The following is a 22,544-nucleotide window of genomic DNA, read 5'->3' on the forward strand; positions in this document are numbered from 1 at the left end:
GCAGTGACTCTACTTGTCATTTTACCCATTATAAGATTGTGGAACACTGTTTGACAATAGCAAATCAAAGTAAGGCTGGTGGTGTTGCCCACAATTACAATAGAAGTGGAATGGCTTAATTAGTAAAACATTAACTAGCAGGATTCCTATAAGTTAAAATGTACATATTTAAGGAGGCTTATTGTAACATTTATACCATTTATTTTATCATATACTAATTTGAATGTAAAAGTGAATGTAAATTGCCAGAAATTAACATGCAATGTGAAGAAAAGTCCTTTCATCCTCTGCAACTGTAGCATTTGGCAGATTCAGGAATAAATAATCTTTTGTGGCAAGGGTATGCCTTATCAAACATATGCAGATCAGCACTAATTAATGCTAATTAAGGTTTCCTGTCTATCTAGTTGGAAAAACGTCCAAATGTTATGAAATCCAGTTAGTATGCCTATTACGCTAATTGTTTTATATGGGGTGGTTCTTAATTAAAATATGTAAATTGACCTTAATTGCTATATACTAATGGGGGTTCATGTTATCTCACTAAAAGTGACAAGATGGTGAGGAGGGGTACTTAAATGACTAATTCTGATAAATCCTTAACTAAATGACCTTTACTCAAAATTAATTTTAATTGGAAGTTGGCTAAAGAAACATTTTTCTTCTTTGTTTCTTTTTAGTTTTTAGTAACGTAAGAATGTTACTCTTCTTTGTTAATACAGCTTTAGAAGCAGTTGTGCATTGTTAATTACACTTAACAAGCAAGTTAATTTGACTGTTTACTGTTTATAGTTATCAGGAAGTTATTGATATCCTCATTTCAGTCTTGGGAGAAATGAGTTCTCATTGAATGTGAATTTATAGTTAGAATCCTATAGGTAAGTTGAGCGACCCAGTTAGTTTGTTAGAGTATGTGTTGAAGTTTGATGAGCAAGTAGTACTAATATGTACTCCTTGGATGATTTACATTGGAATTACCTTTTAAGGAAAATATTTTTTTTCTTTACAAAACATTAGCTTTTATTGGAGTTAAAAAGCTCATTGAAGGTGTTTGGATTAAATAGACTGAAATGATATTCTTACATTTTACTTATCAAGTTTTTATTTATTATTTAATTGCAAACAAATTAAAATATGTATGCCCAAACCAGTGTAAATTGATTTACATATTTTTATTTTTTTTACTATGTTAACCTTGCAATTACAGGAAGTAATTTAAATAAAGCTCACAAATATTTTACTCTTTCATTTGGAAGTAGTTTATGTTCATGTGTAATTTAAAATATATTTTTAAAATCCTTCTGTAAAAATGTGAGAAAGGACTTGGTAAAATATTGTCATATGGAAATGAGCATAGAATAAAGATTGTAGTTTTTCTTTGTCAGAAGGAGACCCAATATCTTTACTCTTTTATCAGGACATTGTGACAAATGTTTCGCCTAGAATCATCCGAGGGACTACCTCTGGCCCCATGTATGGCCCTGGACAAAGCTCCTTCCTGAATATTGAGCTCATCAGTGAGAAAACGGCTGCATATTGGTGTCAAAGTGTCACTGAACTAAAAGCTGACTTTCCAGACAATGTAAGTGTGATTTAACGTCTAAAACAAAAGAATTGGCATAAGTTGGTGAATGTTTATTTAAACATCCAATTCATAGGCTTATAAATATTAATGTGTATAATATATTTTATTAAAGAATCTGCCAGTTGCTTTGCTGATGCATAGAAAGATAAAAAAGAAAGAAAAGCTCAAGAACTCATAAAAATCTGCACAATGTGAGGCTTTGTTATAAATGGGTGCCATGCAGATGGAAGAAGTATCTACATAAGCAGGAGGAAGAGAAATAAAATACTCATTTTATTGAGTTGATTTTCACTGGATGTGGCTAGTATTTATGAAGGTGATGACCTTAGGAAGAAATTGCAGACTATAAATCATTTTAAATATAAACCTGAGGCAGAAGCAGAATATCTTCATATATAGAGTATTTATATTTTTTCAGTGGGAAATAATTTACCAAATAATTTTAATACGTTTATACTGAATGAGTCACTGTTTTTTATAAAACCCTTTCTTTAAAAGTACTGTGAACAAAGATTACATATATTTCATTTCTTTATGTTGCCGGTAGTTTTTTAACCTATGGATGGTATTTTCTCTTCAATATATGGTTAGAGTTGTCCTTGATGTCATTCATTCATTTTTTTTCTCCTTCCCTCACCTCAGTGCACATCCGCGTGTATACACACACGCGTGCGCACACACACACACACTCATTCTCCCTGCCCCCTTATTTTCTCTCTCAGAGCTGGTGATGAATGGAGATTGAGGTTTGAGCCATGTGTGTCTTTATTTGTAGAAAAGATTCAAAGACAAATTGGAATGGTTTAAGTATTCCAATGATAAATATTTTAAAATCTAATGAAATTTGTGGATGTTTTCCCACAAACCAATACATTAGAAAATCTTACAGAGGGACTTTTGTTATCATACTATTGTCTAACCCATCAAGCTTTGTTTTTGTTTTTTATGTTTTAGAAAATCCTAGTTGTTTCAAAGTTTTCTTACATTGAAGCAAAATTTAGGCACATAGAATATAATTAATCTTTCTCAAGTCAAACCTTCAGATATGAAGGGTACTATTAAGACCCATGTGAAACCTATAGCATCTGTTCATTAGGAATCTTTCACTTCCTGAAAATGATGTTGCAAATCATCTCTGTGTTCACATTATACAATCAACTCTAATAACAATTATGTTGAGCTATTTGTTTTTGAAAGGATCCAGATCTTGTGTGAAGCTTTTCTCAGAATGACAAGGACAAAAAGTGGGTCAACCATAAGAAGAATTTTATATATATATATATATATATATATATATATATATATATATATATATATTTAAGATTTTATTTATTTGTCAGAGAGAGCAAGAGCACAAGCAGGGGGGAGTGGCAGGCAGAGGGAGAAGCAGGCTCCCTACTGAGCAAGGAATCTGATGCAGGACTTGATCCCAGGACCCTGGAATCATGACCTGAGCCGAAGGCAGATGCTAAACCGACTGAGCCACCCAGGCATCTCTATTAATATATTTCTAAACATGGTCTACAGGTTTAAGTATTATACTAGGTACTGAACACGCAATAACATAATAACCATAAACTTGAGCTCTTATAAGATTAAACTGTGCTTCGTACTGTTATAAATGCCTTATATATTTTAACACTCAGTCTTTAAACAATCTTATAAGATAAGTACTATTACTTTCCCCATTTCACAGAGAGAAAACCGAGAGGAAACACAGAAGTTAAGTAGTATGCCCCGGGTTACACAGCTATTACAGTGGTTCCTCCCTCATCCACAGCTACAGTTTCTGTGGTTTTAGTTACCGGCAGTCAACCACGGTCTGAAAGCAGATGATCCTCCTTCTGATGTATTGTTGGAAAGTCAGCCATTGCTTAAAGCTATGTCACAGTGCTTATGTTATTCCCCACACTTCATCTCATCACATAGGCACTTTATCATCTTACATCATCACGAGAAGAGTAAAGACAGTACAATATGGTATTTTGAGAGAGAGAGAGAAAGATCACATTCACACAGCTTTTACTACAGTATGTTGTTATAATTGTTCTATTTTATTATTAGTTATTGTTGTTAATCTCTTATTGTGCCTAATTTATAAACTAAACCTTTATTGTAGGTATGTATGTATAGGAAAAAGGATAGTATTGAGAGGATTCAGTGCTACCCTTAGTTTCAGGTATCCACTGGGGGTCTTGGAATATTCCCCATGGATCAGGGGGGGTTATTATATACAGTGAATCCAGAATTTGAACTTGAAACTTGCTTTTAGCATCTGTGCTCCTAATGATAGTGTGCTCTAATGTACTTACTGCAGTATCATTTCAGGCCTTTAAAATTTCAATATTACTTTTTAATGCAACATAGGAATAGTATGAAATATAATTTCCCCAAATACTGCTTCTATAGTATTTAGATACACCAATGTATCTGAAAAAAAATCATTTTTCCTGGAACAGAACTCCCACCAATGGCTTGTCTTAAGTTCTGTCTACCCTCTTCTGGGCAGGAGTGAGATGTTAAATAATGGCCTCCAAGAAATGACTGTAAGTAGACAAGAAAGCTGAGATGAAACCTTCGCTTTGTGATTCCACAGTCAAGTAGAAAGAAGAGGCACATTTCAATGTTCTTTTCAATTTCCCTGGAAACAATTTTCTTCTCCTATAATGCTTTTTCTTCTGAGAAAACAATGCTTGCATTTCTTGATTCTAATTCTTTCACCATTTAGATTATACTCATTATTCTTTTTCTATATTCTTAGAACTAATTTCTAACATTTTTATTCCCCATATCAAAGATAACATTTTAAATACAATTAAAATGGCATTCCCATTTGAACCCATAGAAATAATGTGTTGCACCTAGATATTGCCATGCTGAGAGTAGAATATCCCCCACTGTTTTGGAATTACTCTGATGCCAAACCCAATGAGCTGAATGAAAGAAGGTGACCCTTCATTTTCCAAGTTTAATTATCACTCTCACTGGAGTTTTCCCACATCATTCTCGAGTGTGTGGCTGCCACCTTTAATGACAGGGATCAGATAATTCAACCCACTGTGGCAGCTTCTAAGCAAGGGCTAACTTTTCTGAAAAAGAAATTATCCTGGGGGTTGTGGGGAAAGGGATGTAGGTCAGCTGATATCAGCAGCTAGTATCTCTCTTTCCATAGAGAATAGGCACCAGTTGGCCATGAACTGGAGAAGACAGCTGGAAGAACATCTTGAATATAAAGGCATTGAAACCCCTGACATATATTGTAAGGGCTTGTTTCTTAACTATCACAGAGTTACACCAAAGCCTACACTTATACTAGACTTCTGCCCAGCTTTCAAGGTTTCCTTTTATTTATCTGTGAATTAAATTTGGCACACTGATCATTGTAGTGACAATTATTACTAACTAAGAGGTTTTTTTTTTGTTCCTAAGCTGAGATTTTGCAATGCTTATTATGAAATGTACTGTATAATTAGGGCTTACAGAAATCAATTTTAAGTGAATCCTTTCATTCTCACTGCAAAAGCCTTAGAAACCGTATATTTTAGGCTTCGAAAAAAAATTTTTTACCAAAAAAATACATGCTGCGTTTTGTGTGAATACACTGAATTAGCAAACAAAGACTGACATTTTCTATCATTTGTGGCAGCTAAAGTAAGAGTTAGGCAAAAGATAGGGATTCAGCATTGAATTAGCTGGTGAAGATAGAAAAGGGAGTGATGGCTTTGTTAGAGAAATTAATAAAGGAAGAACAATTGATATGTAAATATACTTCTATTACAATACACCTCATTCTACTGAAACCCTTTCTCAGTTCATTACCGAGAAATCAGCATTGCGCACATTAAGTTCAAAATGATTCCAAAGAAGTTGTTCTTCATCAGCATTCCTGAAAGTGTTTTCCTGACCAGTAGCCTCTAAATACAGAGTTCTTTTTTTTTTTTTTTAAAGATTTTATTTATTCATTTTGAGACACAGAGATACAGAGAGAAAGAGAGCATGAGCAGGGGGGAGACAGAGGGAGAGGGAGAAGCAGGCTCCCCGCCGAGCCAGGAGCCCGACGTGGGGCTGGATCCCAGGACCCTGGGATCATGACCTGAGCCGAAGGCAGACGTCTAACTGACTGAGCCACCCAGGCGCCCCTAAATACAGAGTTCTTAACCCTACGTGTGTGCCATGGACTCCTTCTATACCCATGTGAACCCTAAAAGCCTTTCTTCAGAATGTTTTTGAATGTGTAAAACCCAATTCAATAGTTTGCAAAGGATTCCCATTGTATTAAAATAGAATGCTCAACTCATTTTAAAGAATATGATATAGTAACTCATGTTCCTCTTTAATAAGTCACTAAGAACACAGGTTCATGGCAGATCGAATAACTGTTGCAATTTTGACATATAATGGTGACTCTCAGCTACACGGTGAGGTATCTGTGACAACCGTATGGTGATTTTCTGTGGCTTCCGCTGGTACAAAGTTACAGGTATTGATAGCGCTACTGTGGTTTGTTGTATTCATGAGGAAACACTAAATTTCAGCAGAGGTTAGTGAAAATAAAGGTCTAATTTTTTCCCATCCAAGTTCATGAATTTCCTGCATTCTGTCAAGAATTCTATGGACCTTAGAATAAGAACCTATGTCCAGTGGTTCTCAGTTCTGGGTGCATCTAGAATCACTTGGGGAGCTTCAGAAAAGGTTTTTATGGTCAGACCCTGTCCTAGTTCAGTCATTTCAGAAATTCTGGCATGGATACAATGAGTATACATCGGGGTGTGTGTGTGTGTGTGTGTGTGTGTGTGTGTGTTTGTATTTTTTTATAAACTTCATCAATTAATTCTACTGCATATAAAACCAGCATCATTCATAACCCTTGGCGTACATCATTAAATATTTATAAAAGTCCTGTATCAGAACTTGAGAGCCTTTTATAGGTGCTAGGAACTGTGGGCTTCATGTATCTGTGAAGCAGAGTTTTTCCTCAGTTTATAGATGAGGAAACTGACTTTTTGAAATATTGCATTGCACAAGGCACTGTGTCACACAGCTAGTAAGTGAAGTCACTGGAACTGAAAATCTTCCCATTACTTGGCTCTAAAGAACCTGAGGAATTAAGAGTAATATGTTATTTCAGTCCTCCCTTACCCACCCACTCAGAGGGTCAATTATATTGAACTCTCTTAACCACAGACTCTCAAATAGAAAACAAAATCTTTTTATTGGACAAAGAAAGAAGTCTGTCATCAGCCAACCATTATTTTGTCATTAGTCCCAGCACAGGACATTTTTATAGCTCAATACTTACTGCTTTGCAGGAATGTAGCTGACTTTAGAAAACAATGTCAGTGACTCAATGTGGACCTTGGTTTGAACTGTTACCGGGTCCCATCTTAAGTTCTGTATTTGAAAATAGGGAGTCAAGACATTCAGTTGGATCTATGTATCCTCTAAGCAAGGAGGATGCTCACTGCTTATTCAGTGGATGTTCATCACCCTATAACTCTTTCAGTCTTCTTATGGGCACTATGAAGGCTGACTCAGCAGAAGCAGGCTTTATTTTCTTTGGATTATTTATAATTAAGTCTCACTCATTAGGAATAAGGGGATTTTGTTACCTCCCCCTCAATCTATTTAGAAAGATAAAATTTAGTAACAGATAAAACTATAATATATATGTTGCCAGGCCAACAATGACCAGTACAGGGTTGTTATTTTTACTTTCATTTTTTATTAAACCATTGCTTTCTTATCACAGAGCTTATAAAGCATAAACATCACCTTGGCCCTTTCCCCCTCATGTCCTGAAGAGGATACTTACCAACAGAAATGTAAGCATCCCTGCACTGGAGGGGTTCCTCCTTTGCTCCCTCTGGAATTTTTTAACCTTGTCAAGTCTCTGTTTCTGTCAATTTCTACACATTCCCATGTTGATTTATTTTTTTTTTAATATTTATTTATCTGACAGAGAGATATAGCGAGAGAGGGACCACAAACAGCGGGAGTGGGAAAGGGAGAAGCAGGCTTCCCGTGGAGCAGGGAGCCGGATGTGGGGCTCGATCCCAGGACCCTGAGATCATGACCTAATCCGAAGACAGACGCTTAACGACTGAGCCACCCAGGCGCCCCCCCATGTTGATTTATTTTAAATAAATTAAGAAACTGCTAGAGCAGGTATTGAAGGGAAGGCTAGTATATCCCCAGGAAACTCCTTCCTTCTTTCCACCATGAATTCTAGAGGACATAGATACTTCCCAACCTCCCTTCTTTGCTAAAATCCAGGACAGTTATTTGATGACATTACTTTATTGATTTTTAAAAAAATATCTAGTCTACAAAAAATAAAATAAAAATGAATCATAATAGTAATGGAAATTTAAAAAGTTAGGGTGGATGGAGGTAAAACAGTCCATATCCAATTATCCTAACAAATATCTGTTTTCATTTTCCTAGACTTGATAGAGTCTAAGAACTAAAGGCATGAGGTTTTAGGTCAGAATGGGTTTGAATTTCAGCGTGTCCTCTGACTTGCTATTTATTGGCACTCTCAACCTCAACTTCCTCATCTGTGCAATGACAATAACTATTGTCAGAGGTTGTACAGATTAAATGAGATATTATATGTAACATGTTTGGTACATTGCAGTTATTCACCACTATAAATTATATTGCATAGGATACCTTTATGCATTTAGCTTTTATTCCTACTTAAAATAATAATTAGTTTCCATAAAATATTCTGAGAGAGGGATTTGGTAAGTCAAAGGTAACAGCATGTTTAGAGCTCTTGAAATATATTGCCAGTTGATTTTCAAAGCATTTTTGAACAATTCATATAAAAGTCAGTATTTTAGAAATAATTAACCAACTAAAAAATTAAAAGCTAACTCACTAAATATACTTTTTAGTGATTCTTCTGAACTTGAGTTTATTATATGTCATATAGAATGTAAAGTCTGATTCTTTGTTCAATGTTGTATTCATTATACTTCTGTGCTTTAATATCATTCATTCTTTTGACTTAGTTTCCAATTAAAACAAGACTTAAATAATGAGTTATTTTCTTAGTATCAGCATAGAAACAAAGAAAATTTAAAATATGTTTGATTCCACAAAGCAAGAATAGCCAAAATGAATCAGAATACATAATGTAGCTCATAGTTCTGTGATTAGTTTCTGGCTCCATGTAGCCAATTTTTTTTTTTTTTTTTGAGATAAGATATTCCTAGTTTCTTAAAAGAAAACATTAGCTGCAGTTTAGTTGGAGTAATGGGGACTGGATTTACCATCCCAATTGAAACAGCAACATAAAAAAAAAAAAACTTATAAAATATATGAAAAAACAGTTTTTAAGACCTGGAACATCAGTCAATAAAGATAGTAGTCACTGAGAGATGGAAAACTTAGTAAATGAGCTCTACCATTGCTCAAGAAGGTTTCCAGGCCACATTGCAGGGAGCAGAACCCAGGGATCTGAGTGGAGGAGACAGAAGTGAAAGTCCAGAGAGACCAAGATGGCTAGAATTCACAAGACAGAGCACCAGAAAGCAGAGAGCTACATAACAGAGCATATTCCAGAGACTGGCAGAAGGTCTCTCTTGAGTATTCATCAGAGTACAGATCAGCTCATGCATGTGAGTGAATTACAAGGGACTGCAGAAAGAACTTTCTGAATGGATTAGAGGGACTAGTACTCAGTTCTTAAATGGGTCTGGGAATAATGACTCTTCCTGCTAGCCAGACTGGAAAGCCCTATGATTCACAATTAGCCATAGGGTGAGCACTGCTTTAGTCATGCCCAACAAACCTTAAAAGCAAGAAAGGATCAAAATATCTCCAAGTGACTTAACTGCAACTCAGAACAAAATTCAAGAATATAGGAATACAAAAATATCTAGGACCAAATAAGATAAACTTCACAGTGTCTGGCATTCAATTAAAAATTACCTATCAAAGAGGGAGACAAACCATAAGAGACTTTTTTTTTTTAAGATTTTATTTATTTATTTGACAGAGAGAGACAGCGAGAGAGGGAACACAAGCAGGGGGGAGCTGGAGAGGGAAAGACTCTTAACTATGGGAAACAAGCTGAGGGTTGCTGGAGGGGAGGTGGGTTGGGGGATGGGGTAATTGAGTTCTGGGCATTAAGGAGGGCACATGATGTGATGAGCACTGGGTGTTATACACAACTGATGAATTGTTGAACACTACCTCTGAAACTAATGATAAACTATGTGTTGGTTAATTGAATTTCAATTTAAAAAATTATGTATCATGTAAGAAAGTAGGAAAATATAACCCAAAATAAGAGGAAAATCAATCAATTAAAACTGCCAGAACTGATGAGATGTTAAAATTGCAGGCAAATGCATTAAAGTGTCATTACAACTATATTCCATACGTTCAAAAACTAAGAGATGGAACATAGATAAAAACAAACAAACAAACAAACAAACAAAACCCCACTAAACCAGACTTCCAGAATGAAAACTGCAATGAATAAGATGAAAAATACACTGGTAGTTATTAACAGCATATTAGGCATTGCAGAAAAAATGGTAAGTCAACTTAAAGATGTAGCAATAAAAAATATCTAAAGTAGAATGCATGTGGGGGTGGGGGGTGTTGGGGAGTGGGGAGTAAACATACTGTTAATGAGCTAGGGACAACTTCAAGTGGCCTAATATGTACTGAATTTTCAAAGTTTGAAGAAAAAAATGGCCCCAATTTTCCCAGTTCTTCATAAAACTACAAGCCTTCCCACCTGCCAAACAAACAAACAAAAAAAACCAAGAAATTTGAGCCCCTGGCATAAGAAACATGAAGAAAATTACAGCAAGGAATACATCATAATCAAATTAATCAAACCAATGATAAAGAGAAAATTCTAAAAGTAAAGACAAAAAGCCTGTTCCATACAGAAGAATAAATATAAAGTTTATTGTTCTGATTTGTTGTCAGAAACAATGCAAGCTAGAAGACAACAACTTTCAAGTGCTGAAACAAAAAACATGACAACTGTTAATCTAGATTTCAAAATTCAACAACATATCTCTCAAAAATACAGATGTGTATTTTTCAAACAGAAAAAGACTAAAAGAATTCATCACTGAGGGATTGGCACCACAGGAAATATTTTTTAAAATGTTTTAGTCAGAAAGTAAAATGATGCTAGGTTGAAATATGGATCTACACAAAGGAATGAAGAGTACCAGAATTTGTAACCATAAATAACTTTTATTTAATTCACTTTATAAGAGAATTGGTTGTTTAAACAAAAATATAAAACAGTCTGTGGTTTATAAAATATATACATTTTGTATTGTAATAGTACAAAATTTGTGAGGAAGAAATGGAAGTATACTACTGTAAGCTTCTAACACTTTATGTAAAGTTTTTTTTTATCATTTGAAGGTAGACTGATAACTTTAAGATGTATGCTCTAAGCTCTATACAACCAATAAAATAATGCTTGAGAATTATAGTTAAAAAGCAACAATAGAGGTATAAAGTAGAATCATACAGAGTACTCAAACCAAAAGAAGACAGAAAAAGAAAGGCTATAAAAAAGAGACAGTGCAAATAGAAACCCTGTAGTAAGATGATAGAGTTAAACCTAACCATATCAAAATCACATTAAATGTAAATGGTCTAAACATCCCCAATTAAAAGGCAGAGATTTTCAGATTGGATGAAAAAGCATGACTCAACTATATATACTGCTTACAAGAAAAACAATTTTAAATATGAAGACAGAAATAGGCGAAAATTGAAGCAATGGAAAAAGATGTACCATGATAACTCTAATCAAATAAAATCTTGTAATATTAATAGCAAAGTAGATATCAAATCAAAGATTATTACCAGGGACAAAAAGGACCATTTTATAATGATGAAATGGTCTATCCATCCAGAAATGATACCAATCCTAAGGTTTATGTACTTAGTAACAAAATTTTAAGATACATGAAGCAAAAACTGATAGAACAGGAAGGAGCAATAAAAAAAACTCAGAACCACAGTTGATTCCCATACCTACCAGTAAATAATTAATAAAACAATGGAGTGAGGCTATTCAAAATTTGAAAAATGCTATCAACTTATCTAATTGACATACATAGGACATGCCATCCAATGGCAACAGAATACACAGTCTTTTCAAATACATCCATACCATTTACTAAAATAGGCCATATTCTGTGCAACAAAAGACGTCTTAATAATTTTAAAGAATTCAGTTCATCCAAGGTATGTATTCTGACCACAACAGGCATGTATTTGGAAAATCCCCAAAATATTTAAAAAATAAATAATACATCTAAACAATCTTTGAATAAAGGAAAAAATCATAGGAGAAATTAAAATTATTTTGAATTGAATGAAAATTAAAATATAAAATATTAAAATTTGTGGTATGTCATAAAAGCATTACTAGTAGGGAAATTTATAGCATCAAACACATATATCCGAAATGAAGAAAGGTCTCAAATAATTATTGCAACTTCCACCTCTAAATACTAGAATAAGAAGAACAAACTAAACTCAAAGTAAATAAAATAAGGATATAATGAAGATCAGTGGAGGAAATTAGTAAGATAGCAAGAAAAAATAATAGAGAATATCAAAGAAAGTAAAACTTTGCAAAATTCCTTGCAAGAACAACTGAAATTGATAAAACAGCCGGATTGATGAAGAAAAAAGGAAAGAAGAAACAGAAATTATCAGTATAGGAAATGAGAGAAGTAGCACCACTGCAGATTCTATGGATATTAAAAGAAAAACTATAGAATATTATCAACAATTTTATGCAAATAAACTGGTCAGAGTCCTTGAAAGACACAAAGTATCAAAGCTTACTCAAGAAGCAATAGATAATGTTAAAGAAATTGAATTTATAGTTCCAGACATTTCCATGAAGAAAACTGCAGGCCCAGATGGCTTCACAAGTAGATTCTACCAACCATTTATGAAAGAATAATGCCAAGTCTACACACACTCATTCAGAAAAATAATACAGAGGGAATACTTCCCAACTAAATCTATGGTCCAACACCCTAGTACCATAACTAAACAAAGACAGGACAGGAAAACTATGGACCATTGTCCTTCATGAACATAGATGCAAAAGTTCTAAACAAAATTTAACAAATATAATCCAATAATATATAAAGATTATAATATACTATGACAAATGAGGTCTATTCCAAAAATTCTAAGTAGGTTTAACATTTGAGAATATTGTGATTCACAGAAATGACAAACTAAATAATAGCAACAATGACAACAACAATATAAATTGTATAATTATCTCCATAAACCAAACAAAAAAAAATTGAAGCAATCTAAAAATCTGTTTCTAATTTAAAAGAAATTTCAGCAAACTAAGAATAGAAGGGTAATTCCTTAACCTAGTGAAAAGCAATAAAAACAAACAAAAAACCCAAAAAACCCATCATAGGTGATGGTGAAAGACTGAATATTTTCTTTCTAAGAGAAATAAGATAAGGGTATCTGCTCTCACCACTTCCATTCCACATTGTGCTAAAGTTTCTGTGCTGTTAAATAAGAGAATGACAACAACAACAAAAAAAGATACGCAGATTTCAAAGGAAGAAGTAAAACTTTTTTTATTCACAGATGACATGATTCTTTATGTAGAAAATGTGATTAAATGTACCAATAAAAACCACTTTATTTACAAAAGCAGGCAGCTAGCTTACAGGCTGTTGTTTTCAGATATGATTTTTTTTTTTTTTTAAGATTTTATGTATTTATTTGACAGAGAGAGAGGGAGGGAGAGCACAAGCAGGGGGAGTGGCAGGCAGAGGGAGAAGCAGGCTCCCTGCTCAGCAGGAAGCCCGATGTGGGGCTTTATCCCAGGACTCTGGGATCATGACCTGAGCTGAAGGCAGACAACTGACTGAGCCACCCAGGCGCCTTCAGATTTGATTTTTTAAAAATATTGCATTAAAATAACGTTGTCTTCATTACCAACTTTTCTTGTACTCTTAAATTCTGTACCCCAGGAGAATGCCTAACTCACCTCATCCTGGTCATGGCCTGTCAAAATACTACTTTAAATAATAGATGAGTTTATTAGCAAGGCTACAAGACACAAGATCAACTTATAAAAATCAATCATACTTTTTATATGCTGGCAATAGACAATTAGAAACTGAAATAAATATATCATATTAATATGTCAATAGCAGCAGACACATAAAATAGGGATAAATCTAACAAAGATGTGAAAGACATGAACTCTGAAAACTACAAAATATTACTGATAGAAATTAAAGATGACCTAAATAAATGGGAGGCTATACTGTGTTCAATGATTGGAAGAGTTTGTATTGTTAAGATGTCAAGTTTCCCCATACTGATGTAAAGATAATATGTAATCCTAATCAAAATGTTAGCACTATTTTTTTGGTGGAATTTCATAAGCTGATTTTGAAATTCCTATGGAATTTACAGTAGCCAAAACCATTTAAAAATAACCAATTTGGAAGTCTAAAACTTTCTCGTTTCAAAACATATTTTAAAACTACAGGAATCAAGATAGGGTGATACTGGCATAAAAATATACCAATAGATTAATGGAGAACAAGAAGCCCCAGAATAACTGCCTACAACATACTTTTTCTCAAACTTCCCTTTACTTTGTAATTTGTCAGGCTGCCTTTTGGGTAACAATATTGTCTCCTCCATTTGGAAGTATGGCATGGAACACACTGAACCATGTTGAAAGAGACCCTGGGGATGGTGATGATGCATTGAATTTAAACTCTTTTTTGGTATAAATTAGCTCATGAGAGAGGCAATGGAAACAATTTATAAATTATATATTTTTGTTACATAACCAGACCATGTCATAAAATGAAACCAAGTCCATACTCAAACAGCTGGAGTTTTGTTCAGTAGGCTCACTTACTTAATAGCAATTTGGTAATCTCTCATCATTCTAATGTTTTTGTGGAGAACTCAACTCAAAAGCATTCTTCTCCTAAAATATTCAAGAAACCAGGAGAGAGAAAGGATAAAGTAAAACCTTCTACTCTCCTCCCCTTGCCCCCTGCAAGTGCCTAAAATATATATTTTTATCTTAAAGGGCCCATTTAAAAACATCTTAGAAAAAAGCACCAGTTTTTTTATGACAGACTTAAAAGTAGGAGGTAATATAAAGGTTTTTATTTAACATCATAAGGTACTACAATTATATGTGTTGCATTTACTTTGTTACAAACTACTTATCCTATTTTACTTTTGGGGGAGGGATGGGAGCTTGCTGATAGACAACATTTTGCCCCCAGCTTCTTTTTTTGCCACTAGGCATTTTATTCTTTTACATTATACCCTACAGGGAATATTCCAGAGATTTATTTTTCACAAGGAACTATTTTCATATTTTCCCCTTAAGTCTTTTAAGACATGTACTTGAAAGTATTCTCTTTATTTTTTAAGATAGTTAAAACAAACAAACAAACAAACAAAAAAACCCTTAGCGGTGCTGTTTTAAAGGTTTGTATGCTGTGCTATAAGGACTTTTCATTTTTAACCATTATTTATGGTTGGATAATTGATTCCATTTAAGCAGAATTTGAGGCTGTATCTGAGACCCACAAATAAGATCTAATTAATTGTAAACCACCTGAAAGGAGAGTGGTCACAGAGGCCTTGGACAACTAATTTAATGACCAGGCAAACCAAACATTCTTACAAGTGAGGTAAACTTTGATAGAACAAACATGTACAATGAACCCTCCAAATGACTTAAAATTGTATTCTGTGGGATTTATCTTCATTTTAAGAACCAAAGTTATGAAAATATACATTAGAATGAGGGCCATTTTAGTAGGAATAATACATATTTATACAGGCAACTTGCAATTATCCATTTCAGTGACAGGGAAGACAATGAATGGAATTCATCAATAACAATATGATATTTTTACCAGTATCTTCTAGTTTTATACCAAGAGTGCATTTCATAATCATGTTAGAGATAAAAGCAAAGATTAAAAAAAAAAAAAAGAACAGAAGAGAAAGAAAAAAGCAAACATCTTTTGGCAATGAGCCTTTTCCCAAGGCAAAGAAGCAAGAATTGAAAAAGGGATTTTAGGAATTCAGAACATAATAACTTATTAATTTTGTATAGCCATTTGTAGTACACAAATTTCTATTTCTCCGTGTTGATCTCATAACTTTGTAAGGAAGGCATGAATATCATCATTTCATACTACAATCTAATAGCTGGATGAAGGTAAGTAATTTCTCAAGGATTTCTCTCAGATTGTAAATGGTAGAATTTCAAATAGAATTTCAAATTGATAACAGAACATCTGACGTATACACACAATAGAAAATCATTATTTCTTAAAAGTCAAGCTTCAGAGTACTCAAAAATGTTCATGTATGATTCGGTTTTTCTTTTCACCTGGATTTTCTTCCCCTTCTGGTGGAGGTGCTAATGAGCAGAGAAATGGTAAAGGTAATCAGCCAGAGGGAAGAGAAGAATCAAAGACCTAGATAATTCACAAACTGGAAAATGAGCTCCTAACTAATCAAGACTGGATTGTAAATAGGATAGAAGGAATTTATGCATCCCTGGTATTGGCCTGAATAGCATTTGTACCCAATCCAAGAAAAGTATTTGTGAATTTCACAGTTGGCTATTTTTTCTCCCTTTGAGATTTTTTTCCTGAACTAATTATCCATTGTGTATGTGAAGCAAAGAAGTAACTTACCATTAAAGTCATTTTTGAGGTGGGTATTTCACTTCACATGTTGTTAAAATGCCTGGAACATTAATAAGGAATGAGTTAACTTTATTAATACAGCTTCTTCAGGGAGTTTCTGATCTATATACTGATCACCCAAAAGGAAATTTTGTGTAATATTTTATTCATGCAAAATTTAGGGAAGTAACTAGATTGACTAATCTTTCCATAATAAATAATTTAATTTAACTTTGTGCTGCTTTTTGCATTTTAATTTCTTCATAATGTGTCCTTTAAAACCCCCAGTATTAAAATGATCAGTGACTGTTTGTGCTTGATTTAGTTTAAATTGTAAATTTAGTTATGGCTCTGGGGTTACAAAGTACAGGGGAAGGTGCCTTAATGTAGGAAGTGAACACATTTACAGATTGGAAAAGCTATGTGTGTGATCAGTTTTTTAATGAATTGTTGGAAACAGTGTAGAACTCAACAGAAACAATGACATATAACACTACCTACCAATAATTCTTACTGTTACCTAGACTACGATTGCACCTCAAATACTTCACATTTCATATACTTTCATACCTGTTATTTAACGGCAGAGTTTGTGTCATGTCCTGATGCAGAGTTGTTGCCCTTGTCTCTGCTTAACACCTTCTACGAATTTCCCGACTCAAACTCAAACAGCCAGGATATATGCAGTATGGTTAGATTGTGACTTTGACATTCAGGCAGGACTTCTACTTCTCCTTTGGATGTGGAAAACCAGAGAACTTGCCACTCCCACCCTAACAAGCAGAACAAGTCAGATAAACTGCAAAATTCGGTTTTTAAAAACCTAGCAGAGGGGCACCTGGGTGGCTCAATCAATAAAGCATCAGCTCAGGTCATGATCTCAGGGTCCTGGGATCAAGCCCCTTGTCAGGCTCTGCGCTCAGTGGGGAGTCTGTTTGTCCCTCTGCCCCTCCCCCTTGCTTGTACTCTCTGTCTCTCAAATAAATAAATAAAATCTTAAAAAAAATAGCAGAGATCTGAGAATGCAAATTAACCTACATGAAATAAATTCCTGAGAATGAGAAGTTCTTTTTCAGAGAGAAGAAACACATGACTGCTTTGCACCCTGCAGGAATGGTGAGAGGGTAAGGAAGTCATCATAGAGAAACCAGTGAAATTTTAAAGAACATTTAATGGATGTGTTTGGAGTGGTCTGATGTGTGAAAATACAAGGAGCCCAGACACAGACCTTGTCAGCCTTTAGCAACCAACTCGTTCCCATGTTACTTAATTGAGTAGCCTACCAGATGTGGGGCCAAAGCAGCCTAACAGAGAGAGCCTCCCTAAGGTAAGCACAGCCTTCTCCAGTTACAGGGCAGAGCCCTGCTGAAGGCTTGGACTGCAAGGCATTCTAGGCCTTCGCCGATTGTGCTGCAGTGGCTCTTTTGAAGGTTTAAGGAAGGGAAGCTCAGCAGAAAGATATTCTGAAGCACAGAAAGCCAGTGTGGGACTGCAGAGCCAAGAGAACTCCTTAGCAACACAAAAAGCTGGCAGCTGGTCTGTAAGCAGCAAAAGATACCCCATGGTTTGGAAAGTTGGTGGCTGGCCTAATCGTAGTAAAGAGACTCTGGAGGCTTTCTGGGGCTCTATTCCCAAGTCCTACTGAAAAGAAGAGTTCTGATTCAGCCATCAAAATGTTTGAAGCCAGTGGAAAGCTGAATCTAAGGAAAACCACAACAAAGCCCAGACTCAACAACAGATTTCATCAACTCAGTCTCCTACATTAGCAACTTAATAATAGAAGAGGTGCACCCTTTTCTGGGGGTAATTATTATTTATGTAAGTCTCTATTGTTCTTTCTGGCAGGGGGAGGAGCAGAGGGAGAGAGAGACTCTTAAGCAGGCTCCATGCCCAGCCTGGAGCCCAACTTGGGGCTCCATCTCACAACCCTGAGATCATGTCCTGAACCAAAATCAAAAGTCAGACGCTTAACCAACTGAATCACCCAGGCATCCTTCTACTGTTCTTTTGTACAAACTATCTGGCATACAATAAAAAATTGTAAGACATGAAAAAAAAAAAAACAATGTGACCCAGTGTCAAGAAGGTTTTCTTGCAAGTTGTCTGTAGAAGCAGATCCAGAGATAGAAATGGAATTATCAGATAGAGACTTTAAAATTACCATGATAAATGTGAAAAACAAATCCAGTGGAAGAGCATTCATGGGAACATACAGAATTTTATCAGAGTTGTAAAGTATTAAAAAGATCCAAATGGAAATAAATGAAGAATACTGTGTCAGAAATGAAAAATTAATGGAATAGGTTTTATGGGAGCCTGGATATGGCAGAGGGAAGAATCAGTGAAGTTGAAAGACAGAGTAATAGATGTTACCCAAACTGAAAAATCAAAGAAATACATGTCACAGTGTTTGATATCTGTGGGACAATATCAAATACTCTAGCATTGATGTAATTCGATCTTATAAAAAATAAGAGATTTGGACATAAATTATTAATTCAAATGGTACCATCTTACAGTGGCCTTCCTTGACCATCATGTGGAAGGCAGTCTCCTATCCCAAACCCCAATAATACTCTTTACTATTGAAAATATCTCTTTATTTTTATTTTATTCTACCAATATTTTTTTCAATATATACTAAGTATTAGACACTATTTTAGAACATAGTATTGAACTAGAAAGACAGGGTCTCCTTTCTCACAAAACTTATTCCTTCTCTAGAGTATAAGTTTCATCAGGGTAGATATCTTTTTAATTTTTTCTCTTTTATTCCCGAATCTCAACCTCCTAGAATGGTAGCTAGTGCATAGTAGGAGCTCAATTAGTGTATCTTTTTTTTTTTCAGTTAATATTTCTTAGGAAAAATGAATGAATAAATTCTTCTAGGGGTCAGTTTTAATTCTAAGGCTCCATTTTATATTGTCTTTCCCAAGATTATCTGGCAAAAACTCCTAAGCCTATTGTGCTATGAATTATTTCTCTTTCTTTTTTCTCTTGGACCCTCATGCTTCACTTTTTCTACATTCTGAAAAGGATTGATTCACATATAGGTAATTTTTACAGATATAATAAGGTGTATAGATAGATGTAAACTAGAATTTTGATAAGAGGAACCAGATGTGGGGAAGGATAATCATACTCCTATCAATGTGTATATCACCCTAGCTTATCATTCTTTGCATATAGGTCTCTGTTCCCTGAAGACAATGGTCTTGGTGTTCCTACGACCATGCTGCATGCCCAGTCCAGTTCAACTGCTTCTTTTTCATATACATTATAACATTTATTAAATTTCATGTGGAAGTGGACATTTCTTAAAATTTTCAATAATCTATAAAAATCAGCAACATAAAGGACACTTGTCATAAAAGGTTTTTTTTTTTTAAGGCAACTGTCAAAATACTTGGTTTAAATTATTATTCTTATTTAAAATCCATGTCCCCTAGGCCATGTTGGCTGAGTCTAGGAAACAGATGACCAAATCTGTCAAAGTCTATCAGTAACTGATTACATAGAATATATCAAATCACACACTAGAATTCTCCAAGGGCAATATTCGATGTGCATATTTCTAACTAAAGAACTTCTATGCAGCTCCTGTGATTTTCTGATTTATATTAAAATTTACTCCCAATTATCACTAGAACAGCCTTCTAATCTTAGAGGGAAATCTGATGTTAGTAGAAAAAACTGGAGTTGCCATTCTTCAGCATTCTCAATAAACATAACTGAATTGTTAATCATAGAGTCCTTGAATGCCAGAGAATCTTTGAATCATTAATTATCAAGTATCATCTGGCTCAATCTGTTTGTTTACTAAGGAGAAAAATGAAGGTTAGAGATATTGGTCCCAAAGTTATGCAAATTAGCATTCAGTTTGTCCACATTTATTAAGGACACCATGCCTCTTTCTCTAGATACGTGTTTTTGGTTATTGCTATCCTCCCTTTTCCCTCTCCCCCCATCAAATAAAACACATCAAAGAGAATAGTATTAAAACCCAGGAGCACATCCTTTAGAATTGTATGTTGCAAATATCAGGGTATAATAATTAATGATGACTAAATTCATCAGTAATAACTATCCATCATGTGCCAGTTGCTATGCTGAGTAATAGACATACTTGATTGCTAATGCTCATCACAATTTTAAACAGGAGGTGTTATTTTCCTCACTTTACAAATGTGGAAACTAATCCTGAAAGCTAAAAGGTAACTCACCCAAGATAAAAATGCTAGAAGGGGGCAAAGCCAGGAATCAAACTCCAAAGTTTTTAGTCTCTCCAATAGATAACACAGTCACCTGTGACAGTATCTACCTAAACATACCTTCTGAACAAAAAAGCAAAAAGCAAAAAAATGAAGAAGAAAGAGGAAAGAAAAAAAGAATAAATTGCAAACTATGATAGATATTTCTTTCCATTTAGGATTAAGGCAGACTAATTTATGCTAACTTTATTTCTTATATAAAGATATTTTACCAATATATTATTGATTTACTAAAAATTTAAGGGAGATACAACTTGATTATGTAAAATATAAAATGAAATTATGTGAAATAAAAGAAGTTATAAAGCATATTCATCTTTCCAATCATACTCATAGTACAATTTTATTGTCTTCATTAACGCAAATTTACTAAGATATATATCATGTTACACTGATTAATAGTTTGAGCTAAACATTCAACATTTCTCTGCACAGTTATAAAAGCTTCATAGTAATTTGTATTAATTCTACCAAAATCCAAATTTATGTCTCATATCCACTTCTAAAAGTGCTCACTATTTTACTGCTTATGCTCTTAAATTTTCCTGAGATGATATTTTGTTGTCATTTGCATCCTTGTAAAATTTTCTAAATGCTTTAAAAATTATAATACCTTATTTACCCAATATTAACAAAGCAAGCCATTTTCTCAATTCAAATTAATACAGCGGTTTTGTCATAACCATATGCACATTTTGAAAAGAAACCTTCCTTACTGATACTCACATGACAAACTTAAAAACACCTACACACCCTGAAAAAAATTAAGGACTCGTTAGATTTTGAATGTGTTTATTTTCAAATTATATGAATCATTTATTTGTGTAAGAGATGTTATCAAGTTATTTTTTGATAGATTTTGATAGATAGATTTTGTTGTTTTGCTTTTAGTTGTTTCTTGGCTGATCTGTTGGACTTTTCAGTCTTAGCTGCGTATTAGCACATAATCCCCTTGTTACTTATAAGTAATGAGCTCAAACTCCGAAACGTCCCTCTATGAACAAAATCTGCCTTCCTACCTTCACTGCTTCCATCTTATTAATTTTGTTCTACAGTGCCTGGTACATTATAATCACATAAATAAATATTTGTTGACTATTAACTTTGGGGGGGTCTTTTTGTTTGTTTTTCATGTTTAGAATTTGAAGAACTGACTTTCTTTCCAAAAGAATTTCAAGCAACTGTTTCATAGACTAGGAAGCCTGCAGTTTGGCCAGGGGGATGGGAAGGATGGATTTGGGGGAACATCAATGGAGGTAAGGGAATAAATGAATAAATGCTGGGCCAGCATCTGGGAAAACTACAGTCTTTCACAGTTCTGTTGCCAACTATATGGACTTGGGCAAGTCCCAGTCCCATCCTAAACAAAGAGGTTGGGCGATCTTATCGCAGCCCTGAAGATGGTACATTTCTGACAATGATTTGATTAAATGGATCTCTCCCTACGGCTGAGAAATCACTTTTGTAATATGTAACTTACATTGCAGTAGTATTTTTGCAGTAGGTATTGAATAGTAGAAGAAAACGCTTTTACATTTTAACTGAACCATAAATACTTAGTCATTTCTCTAGGCATCTTTGAATTGCACATAAGAGAAGCCAGTGGGATCTCTTGCTCAGAAAATATATGAGATCATTCCAGAGGTGAATACATACTATTTTCTATTCCCTACTCCATTTTAGTCATATGTAATGAAATGGTTTGATGGGAGCAACATAGAAAATTACTGAGAATTTTTATATTCTGAGGTTCTTTGACTATTGGCTGAGTGGGCAAAGGGGCAGGATTAATATCTATTTCTGGAAAAAAAATTTGAGACAGAGGTACATTTTCAGAGAGAGATTTTTTCTTCTTGCTTCATTGGGCAAGAAAGCTTTATCTTGTCTGTGAGGTTAACTATGGGAACAGACCACTGCTGGGAGCTGGAGAACACACTGCAGAAAGAGGAAGGGAGAGAA

General features: G+C 34.4%; 1 protein-coding gene across 1 annotated transcript in view; it reads left to right on the forward strand.

Moving 5' to 3' along the window:
- The window catches only part of DPYD (dihydropyrimidine dehydrogenase), a 795,794-nt gene that overhangs the window by 465,909 nt on the left and 307,341 nt on the right, over positions 1-22,544 (forward strand). Inside the window, exon 14 of the mRNA XM_032422959.1 lies at positions 1,418-1,582. Within this exon, the coding sequence (XP_032278850.1) occupies positions 1,418-1,582 (165 nt within the window). The remainder of the gene's footprint in view (positions 1-1,417; positions 1,583-22,544) is intronic.

This window comes from Phoca vitulina, unplaced genomic scaffold (assembly GCF_004348235.1).
Source record: "Phoca vitulina isolate PV1807 unplaced genomic scaffold, GSC_HSeal_1.0 scaffold2, whole genome shotgun sequence".
NCBI classification, from domain to species: Eukaryota; Metazoa; Chordata; class Mammalia; order Carnivora; family Phocidae; genus Phoca; species Phoca vitulina.